Source organism: Mytilus californianus, unplaced genomic scaffold, assembly GCF_021869535.1.
Source record: "Mytilus californianus isolate M0D057914Y unplaced genomic scaffold, xbMytCali1.0.p SCAF_65, whole genome shotgun sequence".
NCBI lineage: Eukaryota > Metazoa > Mollusca > Bivalvia > Mytilida > Mytilidae > Mytilus > Mytilus californianus.
Window position 1 is genome coordinate 485,680 of NW_026262718.1, and position 23,275 is coordinate 508,954.

Below are 23,275 nucleotides of genomic sequence, written 5' to 3' on the forward strand. Positions count from 1 at the left end.
AACCAAATGAAACACCACGGCGATAAAGAGAAAAGAACACTTTTGGATCCTTGCTTTTAAGGGGCACTAGCTACAAGATTTATAAAAATGCAAAATATGATTTTTTTGTTGAATCAATAATGAAGGTGAAATAGTGAATTAATATATCGATTTTAGCCGCCAGTATGGTTCAATTTTGTTAAAATAAGCTAAGAAACATTGATGATGAATTATTCACTTGCAAGTGATTAATTCGACCTCATTGAATCCATATTCATGTTAATTTCAATGTAACCCCTTAGCTAGAGATGGATACCGCATCCATTGTGCGTGTTCAATTATTTAAAGGAAAAGAATGTCAACATTGAAAGTGAAACAAAGATGAATCATTTGAGTGACTGATTGGATCCACAACAAAACATTCTCATACAGGTAAAAACGATGATTAACATATATTTTTAATCTATAATATGAAATTAAACAGACATAGAAAAATCCAAATGTACGTGTCTGATACCTATTTATATCTATATTTATGTTTATATCGTTATTTGGCAATCGGAAGTCTTCGATGGTCATCTCAACAGTTAATTAGATGGCGTCTAGACTAAAATACACACGAAACGAAGCTACATATTATCGAGCCTATGCCCGCTTTATTGTTTATTTTAGACTTTTTAAAATTTGGATAAATGTTTTACATTGTTATAAATCAAATATGAGAATTTGAGTAAAATCGATGAACATGAATTTGACAGCTAGTGCACCTTTAAGAACCTGATGGGCTCAATGAAAAAGACGATAAAAACAGGAAAGATAAAGAATAATTAATTGTACAACATAGTCTTCTTTTTTTTTTTGATCTCTGTAGTATTGGCCAACGGACGTAAAAAACTTCAACCTTTAATGTTGTAATTAAATAAATAATCTTGAACTTGGCAGCACAATTCATGAACAAAGAGCTGCAAACGTTTCTTATTAACATCGGATTTTACCTGGATAAATGCACGCTCGATAAAGCAAATTTGTGTAGCAAAATTTTGCGTTAATTTTTTTTTATCCCATTGTAAATATATTTAACATTTTAATATTAACATACTAAATAGTTTGTTATAATTAAATTGTCTAAGACTTTATATATTCTCCTTCACTGGTGATCCAATGGACGGATCTGTCGGAGAGTTGTCACTTGTTTAGACGTAATTATCAACTATATTTCTGTGACAGCATCTTACAATCCTCTAACAGATAATTTGGTAAACTGCAATCAATTCTATCTTCATTCTAATATATCATGTACTGTGTTACAACTGTAGATTCTACTAGGAAAGGTAACACTAGGTCACCGAAAGCAGAATTTTAGTTCAGTCTAGGTGGCCAAGTGGTCTAAATCGTTGAATACAGTGCAAGCGGTGTTGTCTTGATATCCCGATAGCGTGGGTTGTGCTGATTTTTAGGGTAATTATGAATATAATATGTGTTTTAGCCTTGTATCATCTTCACTGGTGATCCTATGGACTCTAGTCTCTTGTTTAGACTAATTATTTCTGCGACTGCATCATACGATCATTTAAGACAATTAATTAAGCTGATCTGCAATCAATTCAATCTTCATGTCTAATATATCATGTACTGTGTAACAACTCTAGATTCTACTGACAAGGAAAGGTAAGACTAGTCCACCTGAAGCTGATTTATTAGTTCAGTTTAGGTGACCGAGTGGTCTAGAGCGCTAGACATAGTGCAGGCGGGGTTGTCACCATATCCCAATAGCATCGAGAGTTCGAATCCTGGCGAGGGAAAAACAATAGTTTGCTTCCTCAAATTTGTAGAATTAACATTGTTGTGTATTTAGTGTAATCATATATATATATATATGTATACTAATCAACATATTTTGCATTTGAAAACATGTATCATCAACCAGAAGGGTTGAAACGTCTAGTACCATACTGGCACATTTAATAGATCGGAACCATTTCGTAAAAAGTTGAACGGTATGTTTTATAATTTAGTCTGATTTCACCCTAAAGCGTTTTCATTGAACTCCAGATTCTTCTATCGTTCTTATCTTCATATGAATGAACGGTATGAACACTTTTGTTTGGAAGGGCATCTAAAAGTCTAACAAAAACTTAACGTTACGTGTCTTAAAGTAAATTCAGTCGATTATGACTTGATCAGCCCAAAAGGACTGTTTCAGACTAAAAATGTTTTGCCAGTGAGATCTATTATAAACCGTTGTTAACAATTAAAACACATTTTTTGACAATTTTAAATTATCCCTTTTTTATGCTCCTTACAGTGTTAATTAGGAACGGTTCAATTAATCACAAAAAACAATTTAAAAAAAAAACATACGTGAAAGTACGTCGTGGTATTGACATTTCGTCTATGATAAAGTTCAAATCTATATGTTCACGAACGTGTATGTTAACATCATCGTCATCAGGATAGATAGCTGTAGAAAAATAAATAAGATTTTTAAGAAAAATAATCTGCATGTATTTTTCCTCTTTATTTGTGTCAAGTACATTGTAGGATACCCTAAATTTCAGAGAAGATCAGCTTTCTATGATATTACAATTTACTGCTTTCTCCTCAAATATTGGTCAATGAAAATTATTTACAATTCTAAATTTTTATAAAGTTATTTGTAAAAATGTTATGAAATGCAACTCTCTATGCACATAAAGACGTTTATAACAACTCTTTGATTGGTTCATTGGTGACCTGATACAAGGAAATTGTATGTCCTCATCCAACATACCCTAATTTTCCAGTGAAAGTCTAAATATTTTGACTTTCTTTCCTAACGGTCTATATAACAGAAAATGACTATTGTATATTTTGTTTTCCTCCTGAACATACATGAAATGTAGGCCACTGGACGTTAATCAACCAATAATCAATCACCTAAAATTGCCTGTTTTACAAAAGAAACGAAAGTTTTATCTCCTTCATACAAAATAGATCTTTTGCTATTTTTTATGTTCATTTTTGCTCTTTTAGCTATTCAACTTGTTCGGTTCTTATACATCATTGGCTTTAACATATGGATCTTTGAATGTTCCAGATGAAGGTAGAACAATATTTCGGACGCATGAAATGTATATGAAGATGATACACATAAAATAAAATCACCCCAAGTATGATCCTTTACATTATGTTCTCTTAATGCCACATGGACAAGATGGATGGACTATAGGAATAAAAAGTCCAAATGAAACTTAACAAATATCAGCAATGCAGATTTATGCATTCATGCATATCATTTGATGGTTAGGGATAACGTTAACATACGTCTTATGGAGAGGTAGGTTATTGCAACAATATATCGTTGACATGTTTTACAAGATCGAACAGGAAAGATTAAATTATTGCTTTAATATACCATCAACATGAATCGCGAGCTGAATTCTATCAAGGTCTGGGGGATGCTGTTAATTCAGGAGACACAAATGGCGTTACTGTAGGTAAAACAATATCCTGCCATCATAATTTTCATTAGATCACAAACGCCAATAGTTTTTGTCGGGAAGACTATTCTTTTGGGTGTCATATTGAGTGGTGGTATTTCGTCTGTGACACGCTTCAAAACGATTTAAGATCCTAATATCGCCTTACACCAAAATTATATATCTTTATTATGAACCAAAGTATATTTCGAGGGTATTTTATAGTATAATATAGTTTTGTGTAAAGTGTAGAAAAGTCAAATGTTTTGATACTATTGCAAAATGAAAGAGTCTTGGATTGTATGTACTCTAAAAAATCTTTGAAATGTTTTATTATCCACATCTGATTCACGCCATCTCTAGAAAAGGTAGTTTCACAATAACTTTGAAGCCCGGCTTTGATTGTTGAATAAAATGATGTTAAAAATTTAGAAAGAGATATGTGTTATGGAGCATTTGGACAACAAAGCAATCTTGGTTTTAAGGACATTTATGTTGGTTTGGTATCCAATACAGTGATGAAAGATCCACCAGTTCTTCATCGTCTATAAGAATCGACACAGATGATAAAAGGTTAAACATGATCGTCCAAAATATATATTTGAATTCTTTTATTTCTACGTATCATATTATATATAGTGCTTCTTATTTTAAAATTAAAAACTCCTCTTTTGAGAAATACATATCTTTTACTTTTTTTCTCTCTCCTTTTAATAACGTCTGCTTCTTGTTTTATTTTTCAACTTAACATTTAAGTGAAACTTTATGTTTATTTCATTTCGTTTTGTTTCACCAAAACGCGAAAATGAAACATAAGGGTCTGGTTTGGGGTTCCTTCAAACCCGTATTCTTTAAATTGTTAGATAATTTTTTTCTATTGTGTATATTGTTTGTCTTCTATTCTCCATTCTTCATCATGATCATTCTCTATTCTTTTTGTTTGTCGATATTTCTGTATTATTTAAAAAAAAAAGGCTTTTATTTTGCAATTGTTACCCATTATTCTCTATTCTGTTAACCCAATCCACACCATTATACATATGTTTTTTCTCCTTCGTATTTTAAACTTTTGATTTCTTAATAAAAACAACTTTTCAAAAGACTAAACAAGACAAGTTAAGTTTACTATTGTTTAAGTTTGATTGAAAATATAGAGATAACTATAAAAAAAATTAAAACCAATTTTAGAATTTTCATTTTTTATTTATATGGTGAAACTCTCAAAATTAATAAAAATAAATAAGAAAGATTGACATAAATGATTATTTTAAAACTAAGGTAAAAAATCGCAAAAATCAAATTTCAAAACTTTTAGGAATTTGAATTGGTACGCTGTTAGAAGGTCCTAAATATTGTGATAACTAGTGACACTATAGTGATAAAGATTGTATTACAATGTTGACTGCTTTACCCCAATTTTTTATATTTTTACCTTTGATGAATAAAGTCATCATTGGTACCAGGGTTTAAACTGTGTACGCCAGACGCGCGTTTCTTAAAAGAATTTTCACTGGAGTATAGATTTTGCTATTTAATTTTTTATATCGCACTTCATAAATAATAGTGTATTATGTTACATGAATCATGTTAGTTGTAACAAGGTCGAAACATAATATGTCACAAACGGTTTAACGACCATTAAATCCCTTGTCCTTTTGAGTTGCCGGAGATTAACCATGCATTTCATTGCAGAAAAACTGGTCTGAGTCATAAACATATACCTTGAATGTTTTGAAGCAACATTCGTTTTTATTTGGTGTACCCTTTAACATATTTTCGGAACTTGAGGTGACCTTGCTACTCTTACTTGAAAACAGAAAAAACACATGGTTAAGAGGTATTTCGGATACATCCGGGAATTGGAATTTTTTATACATATTTTATGAAATGTTGCGTGAAATACCGTATTACTTGACAGAATAAGAGTGTTTTCATCCCCAGTATTCATTTAAAACAAATACAAATTCTACATAATGCCTATTCTAAATACCAATTTGGTAACGATTTATATGGGATCACAATAGCAGAATTACCCCTGGTTCTATCTTTAAAACAAAGTTACAATCTGAGCAGGAAAATTGATACACGAAAAACAATGATAAATAAGGAACGAGATGCCTAAAATTTATATCAGGTAGGAATGTAATATGGGACTAATTTCCAGTTTTTTACATTTATGTAATAGGTTTGTAAGATAACAAGATAACGGTATTTTTGTTAATTTTAAAAGGAATTCCGGGTTATATAAATTCGAATGTATTGTCACATGATCCTTATTCTGAATCCGATAGTGACAAGACAATATCTGGTAATGGAATGTAAAATATAGAAATAATCATGTTCCTGAACAAAAATTAAGTCCTGTCAAATAGAGAACTAAGTAATTAAAAGACATTTTCACAACCACAATAAAATGGGAAGATTGGGTAAATCAGAATTACTGACAGGCAATTTGCAAACATAAGTTTTTTATATTGTTCAGCACATATTTTTAATTTACCAAATTTTATCCCATGTCAACCTTAGTAATTTTGAAGCATATACAATGGATGAATTTATTTTCGTGAGTATAAACTTTTCATGGATAGAGTAGTACTGTATTTCTGTGGATATTGAATGTCGTGGTTTTGTTATATTAGCCTATTAGAAATGTTTACTGTGTTGAACATCATAATTCGTGGTTTTACCTTTACCTACGAAATCAACGAAAAGTTGTATTTAACGAATAATAATTAATGAGAGGTATCATATATCTTACTTGGTTCTTCAATCTTAGTAAATGGATGTCTGTGTTTTCTAATTCTAAAACAGATCTCACAGAAATTAAATTTCTCGCACAACCAACACTTGTATCTGTTGCCAACCAAAGGGAAAAGATTACATCCATCACAACTAAAATCGAAACATGTACAAATATCAATGAAATTACATAGAAAATGGGAATATTTGGAATTGTCATATGGCGCTAATCCGAGCAGATATATTGAAAGCATTGAAAGCATGCCGTTGACAATTGCAATACATATTGTTGAAAATTTCAAATTTTCCCTGTTAAATACTCTTCACAATGTGATTTAAGAACAGTTCAGTTATAACAAAAGTATACATACCCGACACCAGGGTGAGTACTGAGTACAATTTGTATTTCCTCTAAGATACGAATACAATGCTGATGTTCAGGAAAGTCTATTGCAACAGTATGGTCATCAGAAAAGATGGCTGTTAAAAAATATATAAGATGTTGGCTTAAATCATGTGCATGCATTTTCACCCTTGAATTGTGTCATGTACATTGTAAGAAACATAACAAACTCTTAGTTTAAGAACTTTCTATGAAGATATATACAAAATGCTTCCTTCTATACAATTGGTTAAATATCTGTATGGCTTGATGTGGACTGTTCACAATATTGTCTTATCGGTCCATTGTAAAATGTGTTTATCTTATTCCTTAGATACACGAGTTCTGACATGAGTTTCATGATGAGAGATATTTCAAGAACAAAAAACTACCAGAAACATTTTCATAAAACATTATCAATTTTTTTCTGACAAAAGATAATTCCCTAGCCTTTTTATTCAATAACATGTCTATAAATACATGCCTTTGTCTATGTTATAAAGTATTGTCTGGGCAAACCTGCTTTGTGTTTTATTGTCGACTGTTATGATTAAGATAATTACAACATTCGTTTCATTCCTATTTTAATGGTTTACAATAACATTTTGAAAAAGAAAAAAAAAACGAAAAATACCTGCAACTTTCCCTATGCTCCTTTGAGTAACTTCTCCACATGATAGCGGGGTAACTGATGGTTTTATCCTAACTTTATCTCCAATTGTTATTGTACTGACTGCAATATAAAAAGAGTAATTGTTAGTCCTTATTCTAATAGGCGACGAAAAAGAAAAAATCGAAACAAACTCTAACCAAAAATATCTTATGGATAATCTTTTCAGCATGCTTCTGATATTTTTGTGTGTAAATATTTAGCATGCATTTTTCAATTGGCGAACTAACAAGAGTATTTAGGATTCTACTAAATGGCCAAGCATAATACAACCTTTATTTAAAACATAACTTTCATCAATGTAACTCTCAAATGATATTAACGGCCGCGGTGATCTTCTGGTAGCGTGTTAACCCCGAATGCGGTAGGATGTGGATTTGAAAGCCGGACCGGTCAAACGAAAGACTTCAAAATTGGTAATTGCTACATCTCTGCTAGGAACAAGGCATTAACTAGTAAGATCAAATACTGGTTGGCTCCAGGTAAGGTGATGTGTTTTGTTGCAGATTGTTACTAACCAATTGAGAACTAGCACGTTAAAAATCCGGCTCAGAGTGTCTGTCTTGTACAAAGTAGGGTAAATATTCAAGTTATATAAGCATGTTCTCGTCCTGAATATGCAAATTAATTTACCGCTGAACGTTAATAAGCCATCCATCATCATTTATATGGTATTCATACATTGATGAATGCATTGTCAGTGATGTTTTCAAACCAATCTGAATTGAACAACCACAGTTTTCACAATTTAAAAATACGTTCATTTCAAATGATGTAATGGAAGCAACAGTTGTTGGCAGAGGAGGGACGATACTCTGCTCAAGGGAAGCGTATTGGACATAGATTATTGATCGGTCGCAGTGATAATGTGTCAATAATTACCGCAGTTCAAGCTGTGAGCATAACCTTGACAGTCGAAATTTGTCGATTGAGATTGTAAGAACAAGCAGTAATATACAGTTGTAATGATTATACAATTAACATCCTTGCTTACATAATAACCGATTTCGGTGTTTGTCATTTTTTGCCTGTAATACTAGTATACAAATGTATCTCATGATTTAACTGCTATTTCCTGGGACCAATAATGTGTACGACGTGGACATTAATTGAAAATTCGTTTATCAAAGTCATTTAAGTGAACTGATTTTGAGCTTTTATTCGAGTCAAAACATTAATATAATACAAAATTATACATATTGGACTCTTTCTTCAATTATTAGAGAAAAAAGACGGAAACACTCATTAAAGAACGAACCCGACCAATACACAAAAATACACAATAAAAAAGTAAAAAAATATTTTACATTTATTGTGTCTGAACATTTACATTTGTATCTTGAATATATATTTAAAATAAACAATAAATGGTTTTTTTGGCTAAGATTTAGATATTTACTCAGGGATTTGACAACTTCATTTTGACATTTATTTCGAAAATCATTGTATGTTACCGTCTTATTATGCAGCAACGGATAGAGACTTGGAGAACCACTTGCTTTTGATGTAAAATTAAGGATAGTATCGAAAATGATTATGGGAAAGCAGTCGAAGTATTCTTGTATTATTCATAAATTACTGTACCACTTGTATTGTACTAAAAAATAGATTTTAAATGGGTAATACTTGTTAAACGTATATTTGATGAATGATCATCTATAAGTATTTCCATGTTTAAACTATGTGTTCCTTGTTGCATTAGAACAAATCGATCTTTTTTAAAACATTGCCAAACGGAATCTGAATTCGAACCACGTAACTCGAACATTTATGTACATGGCACCTGAGTGTCGTCCCTTTTCTAACTACCCACCCAAGCGGCGGCTTAGATCAGATGGCGGTATTTAGAAATTTTAATTATCTGTTAAAGTATATTCAATCTTAGGATTTTTCCTCTTAAGCTTACTATCGTATTAAAACATTTTCTATTTCGATAAAATAACATTTTAAATCATATAAAGTAGGTTATTTTATGATGGCCATAAGTACATGTAGTTGTAGAAAATGTGTTACAGCTTTACACAGCCACTAGCATGTTTGTTTGTCGCATCGGTTTCGGAAGTTCACGCATTTGACTAAACTTATTAAGTAATATTTTCACTCAATCGGAAAGGGTATATGGATTGTCTTCCGGAAAATAAAGAATAATTTACTTTGTCTATATGCTATTTCGTGCTTCCTTTCTTGAACAGTTTCTTGTTTTTATAATTAATATAATTTTATTACGATGTTAGCTCATGTACCCGAATTGTTTACGTTTTTACCTATTATGTGTGTTTGTTTTGGTCATACATTGCTGTCAGAATAATGGAATTCTAAAACAATTGAGAAATTATGCTTATTAAATAACCAGGTTGAATTGGGAATATGACAGTTTCCTATTCATTAGAAAAGTAAAAAGTTAAATCACAAAATTTCAAAATTCGAAAAGAAAAGTCCCTAATCAAATGGCAAAATCAAAAGCTCAAACACATCAAACGAATGGATAACAACTGTCATATACCTGACTTGGTACAGGCATTTTCTTATGTAGAAAATGGTAGATTGAACCTTGTTTTATAGCTAGATAAACCTCTCACTTATATATATTACAGTCGCATCAAAGTCCATTTTATTGACAACGATGCGTGATCAAAACAAACAGACACAATAGATAAAAAAAAAATTGAAAACATCACGTTAAATAATTGTATGCGTCCGAAGCGCTTTTCTGGATCTACCTTCATCAGGAACGCTCAAAGTAAAATGTCAAAAATAGGGGTACAGCAGTCAACATTGTGTTATCATCTTAATCACTATAAAAACAAACAAATGTAACAAAGAAGCACAAACAGGCATACATCAACTTTAGTAACTTCATTTTGCTTTTTTTTTTATTTTATAAGATTTTATTTATCTATGTAAGATCCACCAATAAAGGATTGAAAGATTGTACTGGGACCGAATCCTTACCCTGAAAGACACATAGTTTGAGCTATTGAATTTTCTATTCTTTATAGGACTTTCTCTTGGAGTCCTGTATTTTTATCAGTTTCCTTTTTCCAATTCAGTTGATCGAAAGCATGGTTTGTTTGGTAGGCAAATCATGAATAATCTTATATTTTAAAGCCAGTTTCAATTATTTTACCTATGTTCAAATGGTCATTGAAGTTTCAATTAAGAACATCACGATTAACCATTACTGCTACGGGTTCAAGCTTATGATTGAACTTATTTGACCTTTATGTTTCTTCACATTATCAAATAAAGGCTATTGAATTAAAAAAAGAAATTCGATAAAGATTCTGATAGCTAGCACAAGGAAACGTGCCGATAATACAACTCAGAAAAAATCATAGCTTTAACATTTAGTCTAAATAGATTAAAAGTTAGGAACATAATAAGTATGATTTTTTTATCAGTTGGTATTGGCTTTGCATTAGCTTTCAGTAACTGTGAGTACTCTCAGATATGAACTGTGTCTTGTTGATGTGTGGATGTTTAAGGGAGTACCCAACCCCCTAAAAAATCTGTCGTTTATTTTTTATTGTTTTTCTCTAATGGCTAAACTATGCCTAGCTAAACATCTTTCAAATTTCAAAATATTTGAACCATAGGTTGAAAAGATTTGTCAACTCGAATATGACATTTTTTACATGGTAATATCGGCCAAATTTGGAAGTTTCAAAATATGGGGATAGGGTTTTATATGTTAATATTTTCAAAAATTAAATTGACATTATTATAGTTTATAGTGATAACTAAGGCGATTTTTAGTTCACCGATACCCTTCACTTGTAGGGTTTTAATACTGAATTTAAATTTTAGTCCGAAATAACAAGTGACGGTCTCAGATACAGCCCCAAAAGGTAACAAGTTTGAGCTTTCTAAAAAGCTATGGACTGCTTCGCTCTATCCTAATTTAAGGTAATATGTGTGCATGTGGTTGTTGAATTAGTATTGGAAATGTGGTATTTTTAGATATTGATTGATATAAAATAGCTGTACTTTAAGAGTGTGCGTTATACACCCAAGCTTGACATTTTTAAATTACTTGTTGAAAATTAAAACAATTATAAATATACACGACTCTTGAGGTGTGCCTCTCAGGAGTGGCCTAGTTTGACAGAAGTTATAAAATACAGATAATGCATTTTTGTAAACATTGTATAGGAACATTGTTTAGCAAAGCAAATCGTGCAAATTGCAGAGTAACAAAGAAAATAAACACGTATTAACAATTGATATTTCAATATTGAATGTATCTGTGAAATATATGCATAATAAAACGAACATGAATTGATGACAGTTGATCGGAACTGAAATACACATAGTTAATTTTCCGGCATTTGATGTCTTATCCTGGACGAGAAAAGTCTGTAATTCTTTATCTCATTTAAGCCAATAGATGTTGCTGTATCTCAGCCGCATCATAATGCAACCAATCAGAACCTATCATGTGATAAGTAATTAATTCAAGATGGCGTGTATTTCGACTGAAACGAATAGCTCCGCACCGTGATGCGAAGCAAATATGATGACCCTAGTATATGAAGAAGATTTTTTGTCTTTTTCTTTTTAAAGTGTTCCAAAAATTAACCGTTTGTAATGCTATATCAGTCTGTTATTCTTGCAAAAGCATAAAAATTTAACCATACTTTGTATTTCGAGCATACAACAATATAGACACATATTCTTACATATCAGCAAATTCCATTTATACGGAATACATAAAGTAAGTGTAGTTACATACAAAAAATCAAAAAAGACCTAATTTATATTGAAGCGAAGTCTACGTTCTGAACTACATATAATTTTTGCATGTAAAAGTACTCCAGATAATAAAATAAAAGAGGGAGTCACGGGTTTCGTTTTTGAGATACGAACTACAAAAATACAAAGGATACATAAAGAAATCTTACAAATAGGCAGGTATTTTACATTATCAAGATTCTCTATTTTTATGAACTACAGATTTTAACAAAACAATGTAAGATTAAAAAATGAACGACGAATCTATTGGTGCAAATAACCACGACTCCGGATAATATAAACTAGAGGATAGAGCTGACCGTGCAAGGTCCATATGTATAATCAAGTTCGTGTTGCTTAGTCTTTAGTTTTCTATGTTTTGTCATCTGTACTATTATTTGTCTGTTTATCTTTTTATTTTTAGCCATGGCGTTGTCAGTTTATTTTCAATCTATGAATTTGACTGTCCCTCTGGTATCTTTCGTCCCCTTTGTTAAACATAGAATTTGATCATGTTTCTGCAGAGGTTATGAAAATTAGATACAAATGGTTTTTAATTGAAAGCAAATCAGTCTTAATAATGCAAACAAAATGTAAGGATCTTTACTCATTTCACCTCTCATTCCACCATATATCAAACATATATTTCCATAGTATCTTTTAATTTTTTAAATGAATATACAGTATGTCCTAACATTTTCAAATGCATACAACAAAAAATGCAAGCGTTTTTCAACACACACAAATATACATGTTATATATACATTTTTCGTAACCTAAAAGTTTACACTGCCAAGTGTATTTTATTTAAAACTACGGTTTTCAAAATATGTTTGATGAAGTACTTGTCAATTCTGGTTTGATTTTAATCAATTTTGTACGAATAGAAGCAGAATTGTACTGGGTTTATTTATTTATTTGGTTATAATTTTTTATTGTTATGCGTGTTCACTTTATATACTTTATACTTTATTATACTACTTGTAAGGCCTAGACAGAAAAAAAATATATGCTCTTTTCGGTTTCTCTTCATTTGCCAATTTGAAAAACAAATCAGACCTTCTGGTTTTGTTTTGGAAATTAATTTTACTTTGAAATTTTCTTATTTTGTTTCTTTGATTATTTTGTACATAAATTATACTGTTCGTTTTCTTGTAAAGATATGACACTATCTACAAAGAAGTATTATATTTCGGACATCAGTTTTAGCAATGAGATAATAATTAAAATTCTTTCCCAATTATTTGTTATTAGAAAAATGAAGTCGAGTGTTTATATCGTATGAATCCTTGGCTTTCACTTTTGCATTTGTGAGTTCTTGGTAAAGGTAAACAAAAGAGAAAAGTTTCGGATGCACAAATTTAATGAAATGTTTCTTTGATCTAAAATGTATTTAAAAACAAAATTATTAGCAGGTTCACAAAATGTAAAAGATTCGGTAATCGATTGTTTCCGAATGCATATACATGTATATACGATTGAACAAAAAGTTTCACATGCACAGAATAAAATATTATTTCTTTCTTAACTGTCAATTGTAAAATCACTCGCAGATCATTCAAGAAAATAACTTGACCAGATTGGTAAATATATGAAAAGAAGTATTGCAATGTTAAAATATTATTACACAGCCTTACAATTCGTGTTAAGAATAATTACCCCTTTTGTCGATTATTATTTTAAAACTTCCCTCAAAAAGAAGATTATCTCCACTGGAACTCTCACATATTTCGATTCCCGAACCTATTATAAAGAATGCAAACTTTTATTGACATGATTTATAAACGTATATTTCCGTCATTGTGAGTAGATTCATGTATTGCGACATTTGTTTGAAATAAGTCATATAAAGGAATTTAGGGTCTTGGCGATATTCCATATCACCAATTTGATATATGCTGAGCCTGTAACAACTATCAGAATATGCATTTACGAAATTTGATAATTCATATAATGCAAATCTATTCTACATGAAGTCAATTCATTAGACTTATAAGATTAAAATATAGCTCTTTTAATATGTTATTACTTTTATCATAACATAAACATTCATATAGATAGATAAAATAATGTTAAACCAATATCTCAATCACACTTTCAGTATTCAATTCTCTGCACACAACATCAGCATGGTGTTCAATGTGACAGATCACTATTTGGAACGAGCATATTGATTTGCTTAAACGGCTAGTATACATATAAAGCATCAGCTGCTCAAACACGACGATGAAGCAAAAACAACGTTGTTTGTGTCTTTGCCTTGTACTGTTTTAAACCTTTACTGTTTAGTCAATATTGAGTTATTTACTTTTGGCGTGACTCAATACGTTTACATCCAGCCATGGTTTTGTTGTGTTATCACCAATTCTGTATTTTTATCGATCTTATTTGCTTCTGTACTTTGTATCTATTTGGGGTTTTTTCTTTGTTGGAATAGCTATTTGTTTTATAGTGAATAAAACTATATTGCAATGTTGACGGCTATACTCCAATTTTTTTACATTTGTACTTTTTGTGTCTGTTTTTTTTTTTTGCTCTCACCATGATGTCAATATAATGCAACTATCATACAAGTGAGATGTTGAGCTATAAAACCAGTTTTAATCAACCACTCTCTAAAAAAGAAAATTGTCTTTTCAAAGTCAGGAATGAAAATTGTTTTTCCATTCGATTGAATGGCTTGAGCTTTTTATTTTGCCATTTTTCTTGAGGAAGTAAGATTCTCTATTTTTTGTGTTGCTTGTCTTTCAATTTTAAGGGATGACTTAAGTATAGAAATATGTTCACCTTGAAATTAAAATTAGTTAGTTCTGAACATTCGTCTATCTGCAAACTTACTTATGGTCTAACTTCATGTAAAAAGCAATACAGATAAGAGGTGCATGTGCTTGTATTTAATAATGAATTATTTTGTTTTTAACAAAAGATATGTCCTTGGCTAGAAATGTATGTATATTTTCAATTAAACAAACATCCTTCATTTAAAATATTCTTGTAATATTCTGTAACATCATTGTTATTTCACTTTTTTCGTCATGTTCAAGATCCATAGCATTTGATACAATCTAAAGTTTTACAAAATGTTTGATGTTTTTCTATGGATGACCTTTTACTATTTCGATTTGATATACCGCTTTTGTTTTGTTTTTTCTGCGAACAATTCGGCGTTGATCCTCATTTGGTAATACTTATTTAATCAATCAGTAGCTAAATACAATGTATCAGTTATCACGGTTGGAAATACTATCTAAACACACAGTGTATAATTAAGGGTTCACCCAGTATACACAACACATATGTGATCTGGAAGCCTAAGGCAAGCAATATGAAGTAAACTTTACCTTTTGCGACAACACTGACTTGACTCTGCCGTGTTATCAGCTTTTCTGCTGCTGGCCAATCAATAATAAAAAGAGCATCAACAAATGCTCTGATAGCATCACCATACTTAAGGATTTTCACCAAAAGGGTTGTCATGCATATTTGTCTCCCATTTAAAATTTTCTCAGTTATAACAGTGCGTCGTTCAAGCAAAATATCCCGTATATCATCTATATCGATGTCATCCACAATTTTAGAAAATTGTAGCAATATGTTTGTTCTCAAGCATGAAGGGTCTGCAAAAATATAACACATCAATATAAACATATACACAAGTATGTATAATAGCACTCAATTTTTGAAACACCAATATTATTATAGCAAAATACAGTACTCTAAGCTTGCTTACAGAATTTGAAACTGCTAGCATTCTTTATTTTGGTATTGTTTATTGTTCACGATACCATGATTCTGTGTTGGTGTTATAGACTTTTCATTTTGTAGTTAAAATTACAATTTATATGTGATCAGTGAAATTTTTCAGAAAAGCACATAACCTTGCCAAAACAAAAATGGAAAACTGTTTTATGAATGACTAATATTAGGGCTTGATATTAGTCAGATAGATTTTTGTTTACTTTGAATTGTTCTCAAGGTAACATTGGATACTTAATAATGGAGCATAAATGTCACTTCACTGCTGGAACAAAGTGACCTGATAGATTGTTTTTAATTTATTTTATGAGATCCATATTCAAGATATTTTTCAGAGAGATTATCATTCTGTAAGCTGCATATTTTAATTTAAACCGTTTGAGAATTTTTCATTTTGTCAAGGTTTCTCGGCTCACTATATAGATAAATAAAAAAAATGTCAAAATTTGTCCTAGTGTCAGGGTCAACCATTTGGTATTCTTCGGAGGGCAAACATTTTTCTATGACAAATTATCTTTTTTAAAAATTGCAAAACTAATTAGTTATTGTAAACAATGTTGCATGAACCTTTATTTTTATAAAAAGGACTACTATTTCCTAAATGTGTGAGTGAGGTGACTTATATTCCAAAGTTGTTTTTCCCTAATACAGAAAGCTAGGGTTTGAAATACTTATTGTCATGTTACGAATATTAAGTATAACATCAACATGTACAAGCAATTATCGTTTTATATGAACTGGTATGAATATGGCGTGTTTAAAAAGGAGTCATTGCATATCTAAAGTACAACATCTAGTCACGTGTTCCCGACTACAAGAGACCGTTAATACAAGTACACTAAGTATAATGTGCGAATGTGGACGTTTATGTTTTAACCATCATTTCTCATCAGACTCAACACTCTATATGTCCCAGCATTATTGCAATGTACAAGTGCATGTATTAACAGTCTTTATAATAGAACGAATAACAATCTCCGCGACTTCATATGTACTGCAGAATTCTCAAAATGTCAGTCGACAAAAAAGTTTTCAAGCTTTTTCATACGGAAAGATAAGTCGGTAGTCTCCTTTGATCCTTTAGTTTAATGATGTGTTACCAAAATTGTAGTCATTGTTATCTGTTGTACATCATCTTTGTATTATATGTTCTACTTCCATGTTTCAAATTCCACGATATCTTGTTTTGATAGTTCATCTAAAGATAAAGGATGGCAATGCTGTCGGCAAAATGTAAATAAATTTGGTTGTCAATGTTTTTATAAAAAAAAGCTGTCAAAACTCTTGACTAAGCACATTACCAATCATAGTTAGTCGAATAATCCTGCTGTTTGATAGTATTTACTGTTTTTCTTTTCACTTCCAGAAATGCTCGATCTATTTGATTTCTTATGAACAATGATTTAGTTACATGTGTGTTGCTGTTTTATTGACATAAACACTAAAACACCCCTTTATTTTATACTGACACGGAATTCAGGTATTACTTACTGTTTATTCAGATCTAAAAAATAATTGCATGTTAAACTTTATTTTCGGATCTCTCTGTTAAATAACGAAACATCCGAGATCTTAATATCTTAGTATTTCCAAGGCTTCAGGTTGAATAAGGACATATGAAAATCGAAAATAAAGACATTGATTTGTTTAAAAAAATTACCAGTTGTATAAACTGTTTCATATGTTTCAAGACGCTGGAGTAAATAGTCAAATTCGTTCTCCTCGTTGTCTTTTATAAGAAGCAAAAACGTGTCTTCATGATGGTTTACCAAAATGTAATCTATAATTTGAGTTGCTTTCTCTCTGCGTCCCTTGGAAAATACAATTGATGGTATACTAATGTCGCGCTTTCTTAGGCCTTCGTGTATAGCGTCGGTGTCTATTTCTTCTATCAGGAAAGACCGGTTATCAGGCACAAACTTCTTTTCTGATAAATTTTCTGAAACTGAATAAAATATACAAAAGGTGTTATCTTGAGCGAAAATGTAAATGCACCATCTTTTTAACTTCACTAAGTTTATTCCAAAACATTTCTGTGTCATTCCTTTTTCACAATGCAAAAACATTCAACATTAAAACGTTCTACAAACTTATGAGAGGATAAAACACCTGTGGCAATTATATCCAGTATGCTCAACCTTAGTTTGATAAGGAAATTATTAACATGTATTGAAAAGACAGCCATTTGTATTAATTTGCACACGTTTTTACCAAAGTATCTAACAATAAAAAAAAAGGATTGTTTAGCTATTAGGCTGCCTTGTGGTTATGTAGATCGAAATAAACATATTGCAAGACATATATTAAAGGATATGAATGCACATTTAATTTTCAGATTATAACGTTATTGCTTCACAAGAATGACCGTCAGTACAAGACATGTTATAAATACGTTCGGATTTACACTATTACCAGACATTGAAGCACGTCTGATGCGAACTTTTTATCTGACGTCACCGTTGAGTAAAAATCTTCTATCCGCTGCACTAAACAACACAAATGTTTTGTGGCGTGAGCAAACTGAAATGTTTAAACGCACTCTCCTATCAAATACAGCATTAAGAAGTTAAAAAACTATATATAAGGTTAATTGTACTGATGTAATTCGTTTTTTTATTTGCTCTTTTTTCAGGATTATGAACAGGAGCGAAGGTCTTTTATCCGCATTGTAAAAGATATATAGAAAAAGACTTTTAGAGGTCAATAAAATAAAAATGAGACTTTCAATTTTAATAAATAAAACCAAATTAGAACAGAATCAGGCAGTTCATAGACACCTATCTCCTTTAAAAATATATTTTTTCCGGATTTGTTTAATCTATGGTCAACAGATCTAGATCAGTTTGATATTCAAAATTGGTAACTACCAAGGAGAAAGAGTTCAGGGCGTTGTTAGGACCGTCCTTTCTTTTCTTGTCATCACCATGGAATAACGCTTAGAATTAAGTCAGATATTGAAACAAATGATATTAAATTCTGTATTGGTTTTGTTTCGATATGAACTGATGTCTCTTATTAATAGATTTTTATTTCATATATAATGCAAATGGAAGTTGTAAAGAAAGGTATTTGCTAGCACGATTTGAAGCCATTTTGTTCTTATTCAACAACAACAAATTGCACTTTCTACTGTAAACAGTGTACTTCACTAGTCCAGCATTCCAGTGAAGAGTCCCCGTTTGTTAATACCAGAAATCCAGGGCTGTATTCTGGTAACCATCATTATATTAAATTAACATTAGTTTTAATTTAACAGCTTAATTATCAAATTATCAGCAATGAAATAAACAAGTATATATCAATGAGAATTATTTGTTTAACAACTTACTATATATATCATCTAGCAATAATTGATTTTTGAATATTGTTTCCGGGAATTTTTCATATTTCCTCCGTAAAAATGTAATTGTATTTTCTATCAAATATCTTCCTTTTGAAACGAAATTGTCAAACCGGTCATGACTTTTAAAATAAATGAAACAGATGTGATATAGCATATTCACAGGTTTGTCTGAATCAACAATTATCTGTTGTACAAAGAGGATTAGGATTTAATAATTATTTCATTTTTTAATCTTCTTTTTGTAACGGTAAATAGTTCCGGAAGCCATGTTAACAGCACATGAGTGACCATTTTTTTCCGACTAAAATGTCCTGTACCAAGTCAGGGAAATGGCCATTGTTATATTATAGTTCGTTTCTGTGTGTGTTACATTTTAATGTTGTGTTTTTGTTGTGTCGTTGTTCTCCTCTTATATTTGATGCGTTTCCCTCAGTTTTAGTTTGTAACCCGGATTTGTTTTTATCTCTATCGATTTATGAGTTTCGAACAGCGGTATACTACTGTTGCCTTTATTTAACATAAATTGCCTGCATTTATTTTTGTGTGTACGTATTACTTGTTTTTCCTCCGATTGATTTGATGGCATAGTTTCGTGCAAATAAATTGACAATTAGAGCCGTGTGATGGTTTCTAAGAGGTTTGCGTTATCGTATTTGGCATTTGAATGAATAGGTTCACATTTAGATGAAGGTGCTTTCTTTGGTTTCGTGTCTTGATAGACGAAATACTTCTTAGTTTAATTGTTAGTGTTCATTGGTGAAAAGTAAAATAACAAAAATATCAAACTCCGAAGAATATTCAAAACTCGTATTTCTCGAGTCTCGTTTTATTTCCAAAGGTGGCTAACCGTGTATTTCCTGGTATTTGCTTTAGTCTGTTTAAACAGTGAGCCAACCTTGGATTTGTTTTAACTCTTGTGTCTTTCTTGTATAACTTTTCATAAAAACATTTGGATGCCCCAGTCGTGCACATGTTACACTTTTTACTGTTCTTGAGCTATTGTTGCTGATACAGATTTGGCCGCTGTTTGCAATTTGGGTGTGATTTTTTTGCTGTCACTGGTATTGAGTTAATATGAGATAACAGGGCTGCTGTTTTGCTAAAGTTGAAGATGATTGATGATTAAGAATGAAACAATGATGATCAAATGAATGCATGTTGAGAAAGACTGAATTATAATGATTCAAAGAATTTGTGTAAAGTGATCAACCAGAATAAACAAGGGCAACAGTAGTATACCGCTGTTCGAAATTCATCAATCGATTTAGAAAAAAACAAATCCGGGCTACAAACTAAAACTGAGGGAAACACATAAAAAATAAGAGAACTACGACACAACAGAAACACAACACTAAAATGTATCACACACAGAAACGAACTATAATATAACAATGGCCATTTTCCTGACTTGGTACAGGACATTTTAAGAAAAAAACGATGGGTTGAACCTGGTTTTGTGGCTAGCCAAACCTTCCGCTTTTATGGCAATGTTAAATATAACATTAAAATGACAACATTACATGATAGGACTACAATATAAATAAATGGGAGAACATAAAGGACAGAGACACACACGAATAATAGCTATCAAAAGGTACCAGGTTTATAATTTAATACGCCAGACGCGCGTTTCGTCTACACAAGACTAACCACTGACGCTCAGATAAAAAAAGTTCGAAAGCCAAAACAAGTACAAAGCCGAAGAGCATTGAGGACCAAAAGTTCCAAAAGGTTGTGCCTAATACAGCTTAGGTTTTCTGCCTGTGATAAGAACATCCTTATTATTTAGAATAATTTATACTTTTGCAAACAATAAATTTATAAAAATGACTATATAATAGATTAAAAGATTGCCTTTAGTACAAATTCGTACGTCCTTTTCGATCCGAAAAAAATAATAGTCCTATAAGACTTTGCAGAAATCATTTCTTGCATGTTTTGTTATAAGTAATAATAATAAGAAATTTAATGGAAGAACTCACACATTTAAAATGTGCACGCACCGCAGACAATTGGCAGTGGCAATGAAACCAGTTGAGTGAACAGAAATTAAAGATAATTTTTAGACTAACTAAGTAAGGTGTCCAGTGTTAAAAAGGTTCTCTAGTTAACAAGTTTAATTTAACGGATATCACACGGCTAATTTGTAGGAAAATTATAGGAAAGGTATAATATGTTACAAGCATGATTGTCGTCATTAGCTCCCCTGGTCACGATTTTCTAAATTTCTGTTTCACATGCTACCCCATTATACCGTATTAAACGGGAAATTTTTAATATGAAATTATTACGGTCTTTGTTAGTGGTTAACATAATATTTATAAGAAAATTGATACATTCAATGTATGTTAAATAACAAAAAAGTATTTTAGTGATTTTAATATTATTATTTCAGCATTTTAGGAAGCAATACACAGTTAGAAGGGATTAAAATTCTACCTCTAACCAAAATTTTAACATCTTCACCACATTTTTGGCATTGATCAAAGACGGATTATCGCGTGACATTAATAATTTTGTTTCTTATAATACAATGTATAAGGTCATTATCAAGGTCAGTGGTCACTCAATACATTTCTTATTTTTGTTTGTAGTGTGTTTGATTTATTTTTGAATAGCCAGCTAACTTTGTAAATTGTTTTTTTTTCGGAGGAATATGTTTTGTGTCTGTTTTTCAATACTTTAAATTTTATATTGAATAGATATTTCTTTTATGATTGCAGTATAAGAATCAAATCCGTCGGGTTCGTGTTACACCCGGAATATGGTACACCAGGTCTATGTAATAGTCGTTCATGATATTTCGATCTAAATCCCCCTCGGTTTGAACGACAACAAAAATGTTTCACCGTTCACCATCAGACACAACTGCAATAAATTCATAGCTTGATTGGCAATAGGTTTGTCCATGCAAACCACTAAGGTCAATGACCATTATGTGTCAAGCAGCAGGATATTTTTTTCCGGATTCACTATTTTTTGTCAACTGTTGCTATGCATGTATATTTCTGTCTGCGGTTTTGCTGCTCGAAAACATATTTTCACTTTTGTACACATTTATATCCTCAACTATACTGCATTTCATGTTGAAGATCATTCATTTTCATCCGGACTTGTGCAAAGGCATTTGTTTACAGTTCATATAAGGCCAAGTAATTGATTTTCAAAATCCTCATCCCTCCTTTCGAAATGAAATGGTCGTCCTCTTACAGAAATTTAACGAAAGGACGACATCAATTCATAGTCTGAGAAAATTAGGGTCATTAACATTATTACCGTAAAAGAACTAGGATTCTACTGGTTCAACATGTTTATCTAACCGATTGAATTATGTCGCAATTCGTTGAGAAAAGGATAAAACATTCTTTATATGTTAGTCAAAAGTCAGGATGAAGCCAGCTTTAAGGGGTTGTCGTTTGTTCATGCCTGTGAAGTTTTTTAATTTTGTATTTGTAAATTGATTTGTTATAAATTAGGCCGTTAGTTTGATTAATTTTTTCATATCTGGTACTTTTCTCATAATTGAAGGCCGAACGGTTGCCTATAGGGGGCACGATAGTATTTCCTGGCCCATAAGGGATAATGATAGCCTTTTTAGAATTTTCACCACTTTCTAACACTGCCAAAAATTCTCAATAAACAGTTAACTGAAGTACTTTCATTATACTATTCAGAAATGAATTTGAACATGTATCATGACCGTTTACTTTTTTTGATATCTTTAAAACCTACGGCCACTAGGGCTTTTAGGTCTTTTATCATGCAGTGACAACAAAATTTAAAAAAAATTAAAAAAAATTCATTTTCACCTGTATATAAAATTATTTCATATTTTTCTAAACCTGATTCATCCCTAATTTTTATCATTATTACCCACAGATCAGGCAAAATTTGCTGAATCAGCAATTTTCACTCCCAAAGGTGGAATTGAAGATCTGATTTTATTCTAGTATGTTCAGTTGATACTGTATTGTTTGTCAAAGCACACCGTTCAGATACATTAACTTAAGTAGGGTACACAAAAGAGCAACTTTAATTCTGGAATTCAAATACTACCGTGCTACCTTAACCAAGACATTACAAACTTGAAATCAGTCATGACACCTATGATGCATAAACTTCTTACTAGGAAATATATTACAATAACGAATACTAGTCTGCACTTATTTCTTACCAAAAACAAAATTAAAAAGTGTACCCCTACCCCAGCTGGCAGA

The 23,275-nt window shown here is 31.2% G+C and overlaps 1 protein-coding gene across 2 annotated transcripts in view; it reads right to left on the reverse strand.

Moving 5' to 3' along the window:
* Positions 1-23,275, reverse strand: part of LOC127707340 (uncharacterized) — a 181,825-nt gene that overhangs the window by 33,434 nt on the left and 125,116 nt on the right. For both annotated transcript variants that reach the window (XM_052211853.1, XM_052211854.1), the window contains 7 exons: positions 17,376-17,660; positions 15,301-15,576; positions 13,619-13,702; positions 7,193-7,291; positions 6,548-6,656; positions 6,196-6,329; positions 2,341-2,440 (listed from right to left, as the gene is read on the reverse strand). In XM_052211853.1, coding sequence (XP_052067813.1) covers positions 2,341-2,440; positions 6,196-6,329; positions 6,548-6,656; positions 7,193-7,291; positions 13,619-13,702; positions 15,301-15,576; positions 17,376-17,660 — 1,087 coding nt within the window. The remainder of the gene's footprint in view (positions 1-2,340; positions 2,441-6,195; positions 6,330-6,547; positions 6,657-7,192; positions 7,292-13,618; positions 13,703-15,300; positions 15,577-17,375; positions 17,661-23,275) is intronic.